A 12,063-nucleotide genomic window follows, 5' to 3' on the forward strand; every position below is an offset into this window, starting at 1 on the left:
ATCTATGTCAGTGTGTCACTCTCATTGCTGTTTCCATGACACTTGACTGCTGCTGCAACCGCTGAGCTTGATCCAGCAACATTTCAGTTTTGAATAGATGAACAAACAATTCAGACAAGGGATAACATAAGTAAGCCACAAGTAATTATGTAACCTAATTGGGGGTCAGTCGGCCCATCTCAGGACTAGGTTGGCCACTGCCAACGGGGCTCAATATTTAATATTAGTAATATTATTCATATTACATATTATAGAAAAAACATGCAAGTGATAAAACATGCACTGTGTTGATGGACTATTGGCCTGTAAAAACAATTAATTATATATATAAAATATTACCGGCCCACATAAAAAAATGGTCCAGCCCCTCTGGCATTTGACAGAATTGCCAGATGGATAATCAGAATATGCAGGGGTGTTCTCGTTTAAATCATGGCTTGGAGTATAATCATTGGTGAATGCCAAGTCACTCCTAGGCAACCAAACAGTACCCTAGCAACAAATCTTGAGCTTGTTTGACTTGTGGCTTGAAGTATAATCATTGGTGGATGCCAAGCCACTCCCTAGCAACCACTTAGCAAGACCTATAACTCTGCATCAGAACATCGTAGAGACATTGGGGTGGCATGACATCACAATCATTATCTAAGGTTTGTCAATTTGTGCCATTGTTGTTTCTTGACCCCGGTATCGATGCTTGCAGCTATATTTCCTATTTTTGTTCAACCTTATGTTGGATGATGTTTGTACATAGAAGTACAGATAAGAAAATGCCTCCATGTAAAGGCAGAGTCTGAAAGCCAATGTTGGCATTTGAAATCACCTATACAAACACGCCCCTACCCCAATAGAAATCTATACCTTCTGTTGATAAACCCACCCTACACATATGCAAACCATGCCACAATGTTGTTTAGTAGACACGCACCTTACAGCTAAGTGTGTTTGGGTAGTCGCTTTTTCCAAAGCGTTTTTCAGAAATCGTGCACTCCACCTTTAAAGGTTTTTATGAGACAATGCTGTAAAACAGAACATTTCTTTTCCCTATAATTACACCTGTCGAATCAGTTTTGCCAGTGTAAGCTTTGAGAATGCCATTAAGATTATTCGTTTTTAACTCGGCAAGATGGATCACAAGTACAATATGCTTAAAATGTTTGGCATTTATAATCTAATTATACAATTACCAAATAATGACATCAAAGTAATTGTATTTGTTAAAGTTTTACTTTTAGCAATATGCTTTCATTACATTGTATCTGATTCTGATGTATTATACAGGAGTTGTAAATGCACAAATTAAGCCACCGATCACCTAAGTATCTTAAATAACTCTCTGATGCCAACATCTATAATAATAAATACATATTCATACAGAAGAGTTCAGAATCATCCAGATTCAATGTGTACAGACACCAAACGTTTTTGTGTGTGGTAGTTCTGTGATCCAAAGAAGCCTGGTCTTAGTAATCCCCTTTTGGTTTTTCCTTTAGACGCTGCCTCATTTCTGCTGCGTGAGCCCTGCTGTGCTCCCTCTTTACGTGGTACTGTGTAGACAAGGTAAAAACGACTAATTTCAAAGTAACAAACCACTGTTTACTTTAAATTGTTCAAGCCTAACATGATTTCTAGAGTTGACTGAATACCAGGAAACTAACTCCAAGACAAAGCTGATGTAAAAACTCTGTTGATGAATAAATAACACATTTCTTTGAACTCTGAGCTCACAGTACATTACATTAGTATGTGTGTTTACTAGTGTCGTGCTATACCACTAACATACAATGATTCATTCAATGAAGTTAGTTTAAACTAGGGATGTTCATATTGACCAGTTAACCATTAACTGAAGGTAAGAATTCATGAACGATTTATTTTATAGGTTAAAAGATTTTTTATTTTGCGTGTTGGCAGACCTTCGCTGATCGTCTCAGTGCAAGACCCTTATGATAAACATCTCTGTGCACAAACAGAGAAAGACGACGCAAAAGCAAACGTTTTAAAATGTGTGCTGCTTTAGAAACCCATGTGGTAGATGAAAGAGAGACAATCCACCCTCATTACACATTAATTGTAATGATCACGTGCTCTTTGATAATGTAATGTTATGCGAACATCTGATAATGTATGAATCCTGGTTCTGTTATTCATCTGTTGCGGCTGTTTGCAACTTTAAATTAAATGTTTGTATTGTTTTTACCGGCTCACAGACATCCATCAACTGTATTTTTACTCAATGACAATTTAATATTAAAATCTTAGTAGACGGTTAATGTCCGGTTAACGGTTAATATCCGGTTAACAAGCTGCGGCTGTCAGTTGGGAAGATTAACTGAAATGAACATCCCTATTTAAAACAGATCAGTTTATCTTTTCAGTGGGTGCCATGCTCTTTTCAGTCTAGTTAAAAAAGGAGAATTAAAATCTGCTGTCCTTACCTCTTTCTTGAGACAATCGCGCATAGCCCGGTCCACATCATTACACGTGCCAAAGAATTTCAGAACGTTGTGCTGAAGACAAACCCAAATATTGTTACTTTAAGGCAACATCTTACTTCACTTTAAAATGACAGAATTGGGAGAAACAAACACTGATACACTTGGGCCCGTATTCATAAAACTTTTTATCTTACCACTAAGAGTTCTCCTGGAGTTTTCTCCTAAAACCTATTCAAAAAGAGCTGAGACCAACTTTTACTAAGGAATTAGTAGAAATCTTAAGCTAAGAGAAAAGGCAGGGTTGACTTGTTGCTATGAATGATGTCATCAAGATTAAGGCCACAGTTATTGGCGATGGGTCTCTATGAGTGATTTAATTATAGGTATATTATAGAAGTTGTATCATGATGCCTTATTTTCATTAGGATTTTTTTTTTGTGGAATTATGACCAAAAAGTTCTATTTTAGTCTCATCTGACCACATGACTTTCTCCCATGACTCCTCTGGATCATCCAAATGGTCATTGGCAAACTTAAGACCGGCCTGGACATGTGTTGGTTTAAGCAGGGGAACCTTCCGTGCCATGCATGATTTCAAAGCATGACGTCTTCGTGTATTACCTAGCCTAGCCTAGCCAGTCTCCATGTTTCTCAGCGACAGGCCAGAAACCTGACTGATCTAGAGAAGATCTGTGTGGAGGAGTGTGTGCAAACCTGGTGAAAAACTACAGGAAACGTTTGACCTCTGTAATTGCAAACAAAGGCTACTGTACCAAATATTAACATTGATTTTCTCAAGTGTTCAAATACTTATTTGCAGCTGTATCATACAAATAAATAGTTAAAAAATCATACATTGTGATTTCTGGATTTTTTTTAGATTATATCTCTCACAGTAGACATGCACCTACGATGATAATTTCAGACCCCTCCAAGATTTCTAAGTGGGAGACCTTGCAAAATAGCAGGGTGTTCAAATACTTATTTTCCTCACTGTATATTTACCCATAAGATGTTTTGTGAATACAGGCCCAGAATTACAGTAATACTACAATCAATAAATGTGTTTATTCACACTGCTGAAAGTAAATTAATATAAACTTAACTATTATAAAAGCACACCGATTATAAAAATACGCTCTCTCAGATAAAACATGTTGAATCAGTATGGGGTGGATTATGTCTGTGACATTAATGTATTGCACATTTAAGGTAAAAAAGTACACAAGTGCAGTACATGCTTCCATACCTCTTTGTGGCATTGTTTGAGAAGTGTTATAAGTTCATTGCACTCATCAGTATGAAGATGTGGAGACAGATCTGGATGCATTGTGAATTAAAGCTGGATGTCTTATTGGAGTATGGCTTTAACGTGACCCCTTGCAGTGCTTGCAATAATTACTGTTACAGTCAGGTAAAAATAAAAATAGTTTATTCATATGAGAAACAACAATATACTTTGTTTCCTCAAAAAACTAAGACATATAATTGAGCTCATACTATAAAAAATAAGAGGCTTTGTTTTTAATTTAGTACTGAACAAGCTATTTTACATAACAGATGTTTACACATAATTCACAACATAGACTAATAACAGAATTTACAAAAACAACCCAGTTTGAAAGATGATGTTACCTGAACAATCAACAACTGTTTATGTTTTGTGATAGTTGGTCACGAGTCTCATTTAATCTGAGCCATTCAACTGTTCACTGGTCTTCTTAACTCTTTTCCCGCCAGTGTTTAAAAAAAATTTGCCAGCCGCGCCAGCATTTTTTATTATTTTCACAAAAGTTTAATGCCTTCCAGAAAATGTTCTTCTTTAAAAATATAAACATACAATATATCAAATGAAAGAACAGACCCTCTGCTTTAAAAAAAGATGTTGGAAAAATGTTGCCTGTTCTGATGATTCTCGATTTCTGTTGAGACATTCAGATGGAGTCAGAATTTGGCGTAAACAGAACGAGAACATGGATCCATCATGCATTGTTACCACTGTGCAGGCTGGTGGTGGTGGTGTAATGGAGTGGGGGATGTTTTCTTGGTACACTTTAGGCCCCTTAGTGCCAATTGGGCATTGTTTAAATGCCACGGCCTACCTGAGCATTGTTTCTGACCATGTCCATCCCTTTATGACCACCATGTACCCATCCTCTGATGGCTACTTCCAGCAGGACAATGCACCATGTCACAAAGCGAATTAGGCTTGTTGCGATAGTCGGTGAAACAGTGATTACCGGTGCTTCAGCCTCTCACCGGTTAGATCACTTGCCCACCGCGACACCGTCTTTCACCGTCGTTTTGATATTTTCTTGTAATTAAATCATTTAGTTTCGTTAGAGAGAGCAAACACTTACACAACTGAATGTGTCTGCTGCCTGAATTCAGCGGAGCTGAACGCGCGTCATCACAGAGCAGCGGCTGCGGGTGTCAGATTTCATTTATTCCTGTCAGACTGCGGCGAGCACACGATGGCAGAAGCCGCGTGCTTACTAGTTTTTGTTATAAGATACATACATGATGTTTAATATAGGCGAGATCATTTTGTTGATGTGTTTTTCATTAAGACTAATAATGAACTCATCATTCAAACAGCGCTTTATGGAGGAATAGCCGGTTGCTCTGCTTGGGACTGGCGGGTTTCTGTCAGAAGTACCTGCGCACATTGACTCAAGCACTTAAACCAGCTGTTGCACTCGCATTTGCACGCAAATTCATACGCGATTTAACGCAGCGTACGCAAGCACTGGATTTAAACAACAGATGCATCTAATTCAAAAGTGAAAGTAAAATGCGCACTTCTTTGCATTTATAAGCCCCTCCCACAAGTGAAACCGGTATCACCGGGTTTGTCACACGCTGATTAAGCGGTGGGAAAATTCTGTCACCGCAACAACCCGAATCATTTCAAATTGGTGTCTTGAACGTGACAATGAGTTCAATGTACAAAAATGGCCCCCACAGTCACCAGATCTCAACCCAATAGAGCATCTTTGGGATGTGGTGGAATGGGAGCTTCGTGCCCTGGATGTGCATCCCACAAATCTCCATCAACTGCAAGATGCTATCCTATCAATATGGGCCAACATTTCTAAATTGAATCAATGCCACGTAGAATTAATGCAGTTCTGACGGCGAAAGGGCTTCAAACGCAGTATTAGTATGGTGTTCCTAATAATCCTTTAGGTGAGTGTATATCGCCTGGCAGTGAACTTCAAGCTTTATAATTTTGCAGGTATTTTTTTATGCTATTATAGCAACAGTACACACTAACTAAGGTTTAAAAAATGAGATGAGAAAGAATGTGACCTTTAACCCTAGAGAACCCAAGAACCCTTCTCTTAGGATCAATTAACATTGGCCAAATTTGACCCATGGGTTCTCCAGGGTTAAGATGCTTTCTGAATTACTTATTTTTTGTGGATCTTTTCTTTAATTCTAAGGGGAAACGCCCACAAGATTTTTTTTTATTTTGTCACTATGAGCAACTCTTTGTGTTAAGATTTTTTTATGAAAACGGGCCCTAAGTCCTTTACAAAAAAATTCTCAGCTTTTTGCTCAAAATTTGATATTTTTGAAGAAACCTACCCATATATGAGAGTTGATAAAAAGAGAACAAATGAATTTTTTTATTTTTTAAACAGAGGGTCTGTTCTTTCATTTGATATGTTGTACGTTTAAATATTTAAAGAGGATTATTTTCCAGAAGGCATTAAACTTTTGTGAAATCATAAAAAATTCTATTGTGTTGCCATACTGAACATCCATAAATGTTTATATATTTTGTCAAGAGTTAATTTAATAAGAATATGTCAATTTTTGTTTTGCAAATTCTGTTATTTCTCTGTGTTCCGGACAATATGCAAACATCTCTATGCGAAAAACCAGTAGTAGATAGTATATATGTAGGAAAACTGTGTCTTTTAGCATTCATTCAACGCATCTACAGTCTGCAAAACAAATTTTAGATATTACGGTATGCTCAAACACATTTGTTCAGAATAAAAGCTTCTTTCCACCTCGTTTGAGTCGTTATCAACAATGGAATCGATTTCAAAAACATCTTTTAATAAATATTTTTTCAACAATATTAGTTGTGGGAATTACCACTGTTCTTCTAGCATGGCCAACAAAATAAGGCACTTCAACTAAGTGCACGTCACAAAGTACGAAAAATAAAACATACAATCTCACCCTGTGAGATGTCTGCAAGTTCGTGTGACTGGTAAGTGCGCTATTTTCAAGGGGAGGCAGCTGATATCAGTGATGACCCGCTGGCTTGATGGCAGAACAACAAGATATCCTCTCTTGGTCATGCAAAGATGCAAAAAAGTATCAATCTGCGCTACCAGTACACCATCAAAACACGTTTTCAGCACAGCTGGAAACATTATAAACCTAATAAGGTTCCTCACTTGAACCATGCCCCGCTGCACATACTAAAAGGTTTTGCAAATAGACAATAGTCAGACATATGGCTGAGAGCGGGCATTCATGACAATAATTGTTATTATTATCATAATAGTTTCACATTAACATGCACATTGTGTGCTTTTCCTCGCAAAAGAGAGTTTGTGGGGTTCACTTTGCGTGAGAGAGCTTGTAACCCGCACGACACGATTTCTTATCATCTTGGACTCTTGCTCGGACCTAAACAAGCGTGGCATGAACTCATATCACCTGAAATTGTAATGCGCATGACTATTCCTCGCACATGATCTTGCGGCTTTGCCATTTCCTTGCACTAGAGAGGTGGCTATGTGCAGGGTTGGGCAAAGATACATCAAAATGTTTTTTAAAATAAAATACCAAATACCTTAGTTTTAAGTTTATCAAAATAAACTACAAAATAAAGCAGTCACAACATGTCAAAACAAACACGCGTGCGTGCGCACACACATAGCCTAGTTGGGCTTGTAACCCGAGAGTTGCCAGTTTGAGTCTCACGGCCAACGGGTTTCAACTGCGGTGCCCTTGAGCAAGGCACCTTACCCTGATTGTTCCCAGGCGGCTGGGATAGCTGCCCACTGCTCCGGGTGTGTGTGTATGTTCACGACTTGCAGTGCGTTTGTTCACTATTCACTGGGATGGCAAAATGCAGAGGTCCTATTTCAAGTATGCGTTGCATACTTCACAAGTTTTGTCACTTTCACACACATTTCCATTGTGGTGGTAAAATATTGCCAGCCTTACGCCACTGTGGTGTTTTGTTGTAAGCACAGTGAGGCTTAAACAAGCTCAAATTCCCTGAGGTTAGCCAAGTTTCTGTGATAAACAAAAAGTCAAGAGTATGTGAGATAAGAAAGTCATTTATGATAACAGCTTTATTTAACCCTGGATGAGACCAGCTCCTGTACTCAGCTCAGCGGCCGCATGTCTCTGGCCTAATGACAGCAATGCTGATATCGAGTCATATCACACTCCTACTTGAGTGATATTGCTTTAGTTTCACATATAAGTTTACTGAAGAGACCTGTCACCCTAAAACTTTTAAGCTTTAATCTATTTCCATGCTACCAGTGTTGCCAACTATTTTCAACTGAAAGTAGATGAAGCCTGCTTGCAAAGCTAGATTACATCATAAAGTGATTAGCATATCAATGACGTCATCACATCGTGTTTGCATCCTGACTTCATTGGCTCTTCAAAGCGGTTTCACATTTTTCTTTCTCTCTGAGCTGTCACAAACTATATTTAAATACAGCTGAATGCCTAACATTTTTAGACATTAAAACAAGTATCAAATAAAGGCTGAAAGCGAACGATTAAAACTACTTGTTAATATACACTTGTTAACCAGCAATCCTACTTCCACTGAAGTGTTAAAGTCCTTCTGGGTAAAAGACTGCAACTGAGCTATGTTCATGTTTATTTGTCCAAACAGTCTGATTTCAAAAGAAATGAGGAGCAAACAACACCCAGATAAATGATCAGAAATGCTGTTTAGCAGGTACACAGCTCATTCACACGTCAGCTCCGTACAGTCTCTATAGACCAATTTAGAGTAGACGTCACAGTTACGTCGCGGCAAGCTGCGCACACAATGCGGTTGCAGAAAAACAGTGGAAATGAATTAGACACGAGTGAAAAGAGCAAGATAACTCACTAGAAAATGTCCTGTTGTGCTGTTAAGTATCAGAATAAGAATGCCAAAAAAGATGGCTTTCATTTTTATAAAATACCATCGTCGAAGACATCATTTGAAGATAAACGTAGGTGTTTATGATTACAATAAGCCCTTAAACGGACAGATTGGAGCGAGGAAATCATCTGGAAATCTTTTAATAATTAGAATAGAAAATAAGTAGAAAAGATGTCCGGTGTTCTGTCGAAGTCTGTTCCCTCCATGTGTTTCTTATAGCGTTTTTATCACGTTACATTTATAATTTATTAAGGAAGAAATAATAGAAAACAGGAAAATTATGAAATATTTAATAAACGCTATTATATATAATACATGATAGTATTGCTTTTACATGTACTTTTAGCTATTCAGACTGTAAAAATAATTGATTTAGCAAAAAAGAACAATACATATACATTACATACATGCATATCAGTAGCCAAGCCATTTAAACTTTTTATCTATCTAAAAAATAAACTTAACGTGATTAAAACGCTATAAGAAACAGTGCACTAAAGGGAAACATAGGGGAATCAGACTTCGACAGAACACCGGATCCATAAAAATCACGGTTTAATGCTAAAACACTTCACAACCCTACTGCGGAGCAGTCACTTTCTGCAACCAGTTTGGCTCCGCCCACAAAAAAAACGTCATCTCTGTTTGCAAACACGAAATTTGTCTATACAGAGAGCAGATACAGAGAGAGATGCACGCATGACCTTGGAAAGCAAGATCTCGCCCTCGTGGGACAATACAGGGCACACAAGATGCATGCAGATCTCAAGTGACGCCTCATTCCACAAAATAAATTGTTGCCTTGAACATTTTGTAAAACATGCTAGAAGAACAGTGCTATACCCACAGCAAATACAAACAATAAGTATTATAATTATAAAACTATATAAAGTATTATGCCTCTAAAAAAATAATATTAAATGGGGACTATAAAATCACCTGGATTACTTTTTGTTTTTATTTATATCAAATAAATCAGACTGTAATTTGATATCTAAAAGAAGTGTATTCTTCATTGTTTTCATTTTTGTGTTGGTTTGCGTCCTTTTTAAAGTTATTTTATATACATATAATCATGTTGGCCACTCCTCTGTGCAATTATAAAAACACCACACACACAACGATCGGCTATAACATTGTGACCACCTTTTGCCAACAAAACAGCCATGACCTGTCGAATCACGGACTCCACTAGACCTTTCTATCAGAGCAATTCCAACTTTGAGGACAAGTGTAGCCAGGGACGTGTTAGAAGCAGGAAAAATGGGCAAGCATAAGGATCTGAGGGACTTTGAAAAGGGCCAAACTGTGATGGCTAGACAACTGGATCAGAGAATCTACTAAACTGCAGCTCTAAATGCTCCCCGTCTCCCAGTTGTCAGTACCATCAGTATCAAAAGTGGTCCAAGGAAGGAAAAGTGGTGAACCGGCAACAGGGTCATGTGCGGCCAGGGCTCAATGATGCACGTGAGGAGCGAAGCCTGGCCTGTGTGGTCCGATCCAACAGATGAGCTACTGTATCTGAAATTGCTGAAGAAGTGAATGCTCGTTCTGATAGAAAGGTCTAGTGGAGTCCGTGTCTTGATGGGTCAGGCCTGTTTCGGTGGCAAAAGATGGACCTACACAATATTAGGCAGGTGGTCATAATGTTATGGCAGATCTGTGTATATGACATGAAGATGTGTCAGTCAGTTTGGGTGGTTTAACTACTTACGAAGTAATTAGTTACTGTAATTTATTTACTTTTTCTTTAAAAAAGTAAAGGAAGGGATTACTCTTATTTTTCTAGTAATTTAATTACAGTTACTTCTGATGTAATTGAACTAAATAATGTGTATGGACTGTAGATCAATTATAATACAATAGTGTATTAAACATCAGTGTTTAAAGTCTAAGGCTAAATGCATGTTTTTTATATACTTTGGTGAGTTAATAAGAATAATGGTAGCACTCTAGTGTAGTTTCCAATTTCAGTATGAACTGGTTAGTTATAGCATTAATATTACTGAGGCTGTTTATTAGTACTTATAAAGCACATTTTAATGCCTGATTCTGCAAAACCTTATTCTACATCCTTAATCCTACCCAATTCCTACCAATACTTAAACTTACCAAACTAATTTACTTAGTAATCACAAGCCGTAATTAGACTATATTGAGGCAAAAGTAGTTAATAGTTAGTTAATAGTGAGCATTGGCCAGAATAATTTATGTACTTTTAAATGATTTATTCGAGCCGTTTCAATCCTCTCTTTGTATCATTTACTAAATAGGATTTAGAAAGTAATTAGCATTTTTTTTGAGTAACCCAACACTGTGTTCAATTTGCACATTACTAAACTACATAAATTGACAAAAACACTTAAGGATACGACTGCCTCCCCATCCCATTCCATCACTCATGCTGAAATTCTTTGGTACACTTACCTGCAACAAAAGAAAACATGTTTTTTTAAATGTATTAATTGCCTTTCCCTTTAACCGCTCTCTTTAAAAGTTTTATTCCATAGCATTAGCTGGCTGGCTTTATCTGGTCTCTCAGCCTGGTTTTATCTTCTTAAACAGACTGGTTTAGAGGGGTTTGAACCACCAGTTAAGACTAACAGAACACGAGCTCGGCTTTCAGCCTGACCAGCTAAGACCAAATTGGTCAGCTGTTAACGTGGTCAAAACCCCTCTAAACCCGTTAAACCAGCTAAAAACCAGCCAACCAACTCATTTTTAAGCAGGCATATGTGTTTAAAATGTCATCCACAAGTTGCTGATTGCTGCAACAATTTTACTATAACCTTATATAAAACAACTTGTCATGAAAGCAATGTGGTAATTTTTTACTACTATTAATTGTTTCCTACTCACCAGCACAAGTACAGACTGTTTTGGACTGTTTTTGACGTTACATACGGTGTTCCAAAATGACCTCAGATCTGTCATAAGCATGGGTTAGAACTCGGAGGACAGCTGAAGTGCGTTTTCTAGTGACATAAGCGGACAACGCTTCAGGATGGTGATTTTGATCTTTGTCGATACTTTATATTGTTATTCAGATGTATCTGCACCCAATCTTATAGTCCGCATGAAAACCTAATAATGTCAAAGCACTCTTTCACAACTGTAGTCCTTCTTCGTCTTCTTTTTCGTCCTTATTGGTGGTTCGCATTCTTCTTCAGAGCATTACCGCCATCTACTGTAGGCAACGGATAAGAGTCAGAGACTAGATTCCTCTACCATCCTGGCTAGTGCTATTTAGGAGTCGTGCACTGTATGGAGTGAATTTTTGTGCCATATAACGTTATTTAAACAAACAAATCCAGCAGCTTGCAAACAAACTGAAAACGCTTTGCAAATACAAAAAGCGATTTGAGAGAGTTTTACAAATTAGGCTACTGTGTTGTGCACTGCCAGTGGCAGCAACTGAATAAAGACGAGTAAAGACATATTTCATTTGTCGGGCTTCATTCTGTTAATCTCATTGAATTA

General features: G+C 37.7%; 1 protein-coding gene across 1 annotated transcript; it reads right to left on the reverse strand.

The window, feature by feature from the left end:
• Nucleotides 1–1,044: 1,044 nt before the first annotated feature.
• On the reverse strand, nt 1,045–11,741 carry cmc2 (C-x(9)-C motif containing 2). Its single transcript, XM_065269997.2, has 4 exons — nt 11,443–11,741; nt 3,688–3,839; nt 2,439–2,510; nt 1,045–1,547 (listed from the first exon to the last, which is right to left on the reverse strand). Exons 2-4 carry the CDS (start codon nt 3,766–3,768, stop codon nt 1,464–1,466), a joined length of 237 nt encoding a protein of 78 aa, XP_065126069.2. The 5' UTR covers nt 3,769–3,839; nt 11,443–11,741; the 3' UTR covers nt 1,045–1,463.
• Between the last annotated feature and the right edge of the window lie 322 nt (nt 11,742–12,063).

Source organism: Paramisgurnus dabryanus, chromosome 9 (genome assembly GCF_030506205.2).
Source record: "Paramisgurnus dabryanus chromosome 9, PD_genome_1.1, whole genome shotgun sequence".
Classification (NCBI taxonomy): Eukaryota; Metazoa; Chordata; class Actinopteri; order Cypriniformes; family Cobitidae; genus Paramisgurnus; species Paramisgurnus dabryanus.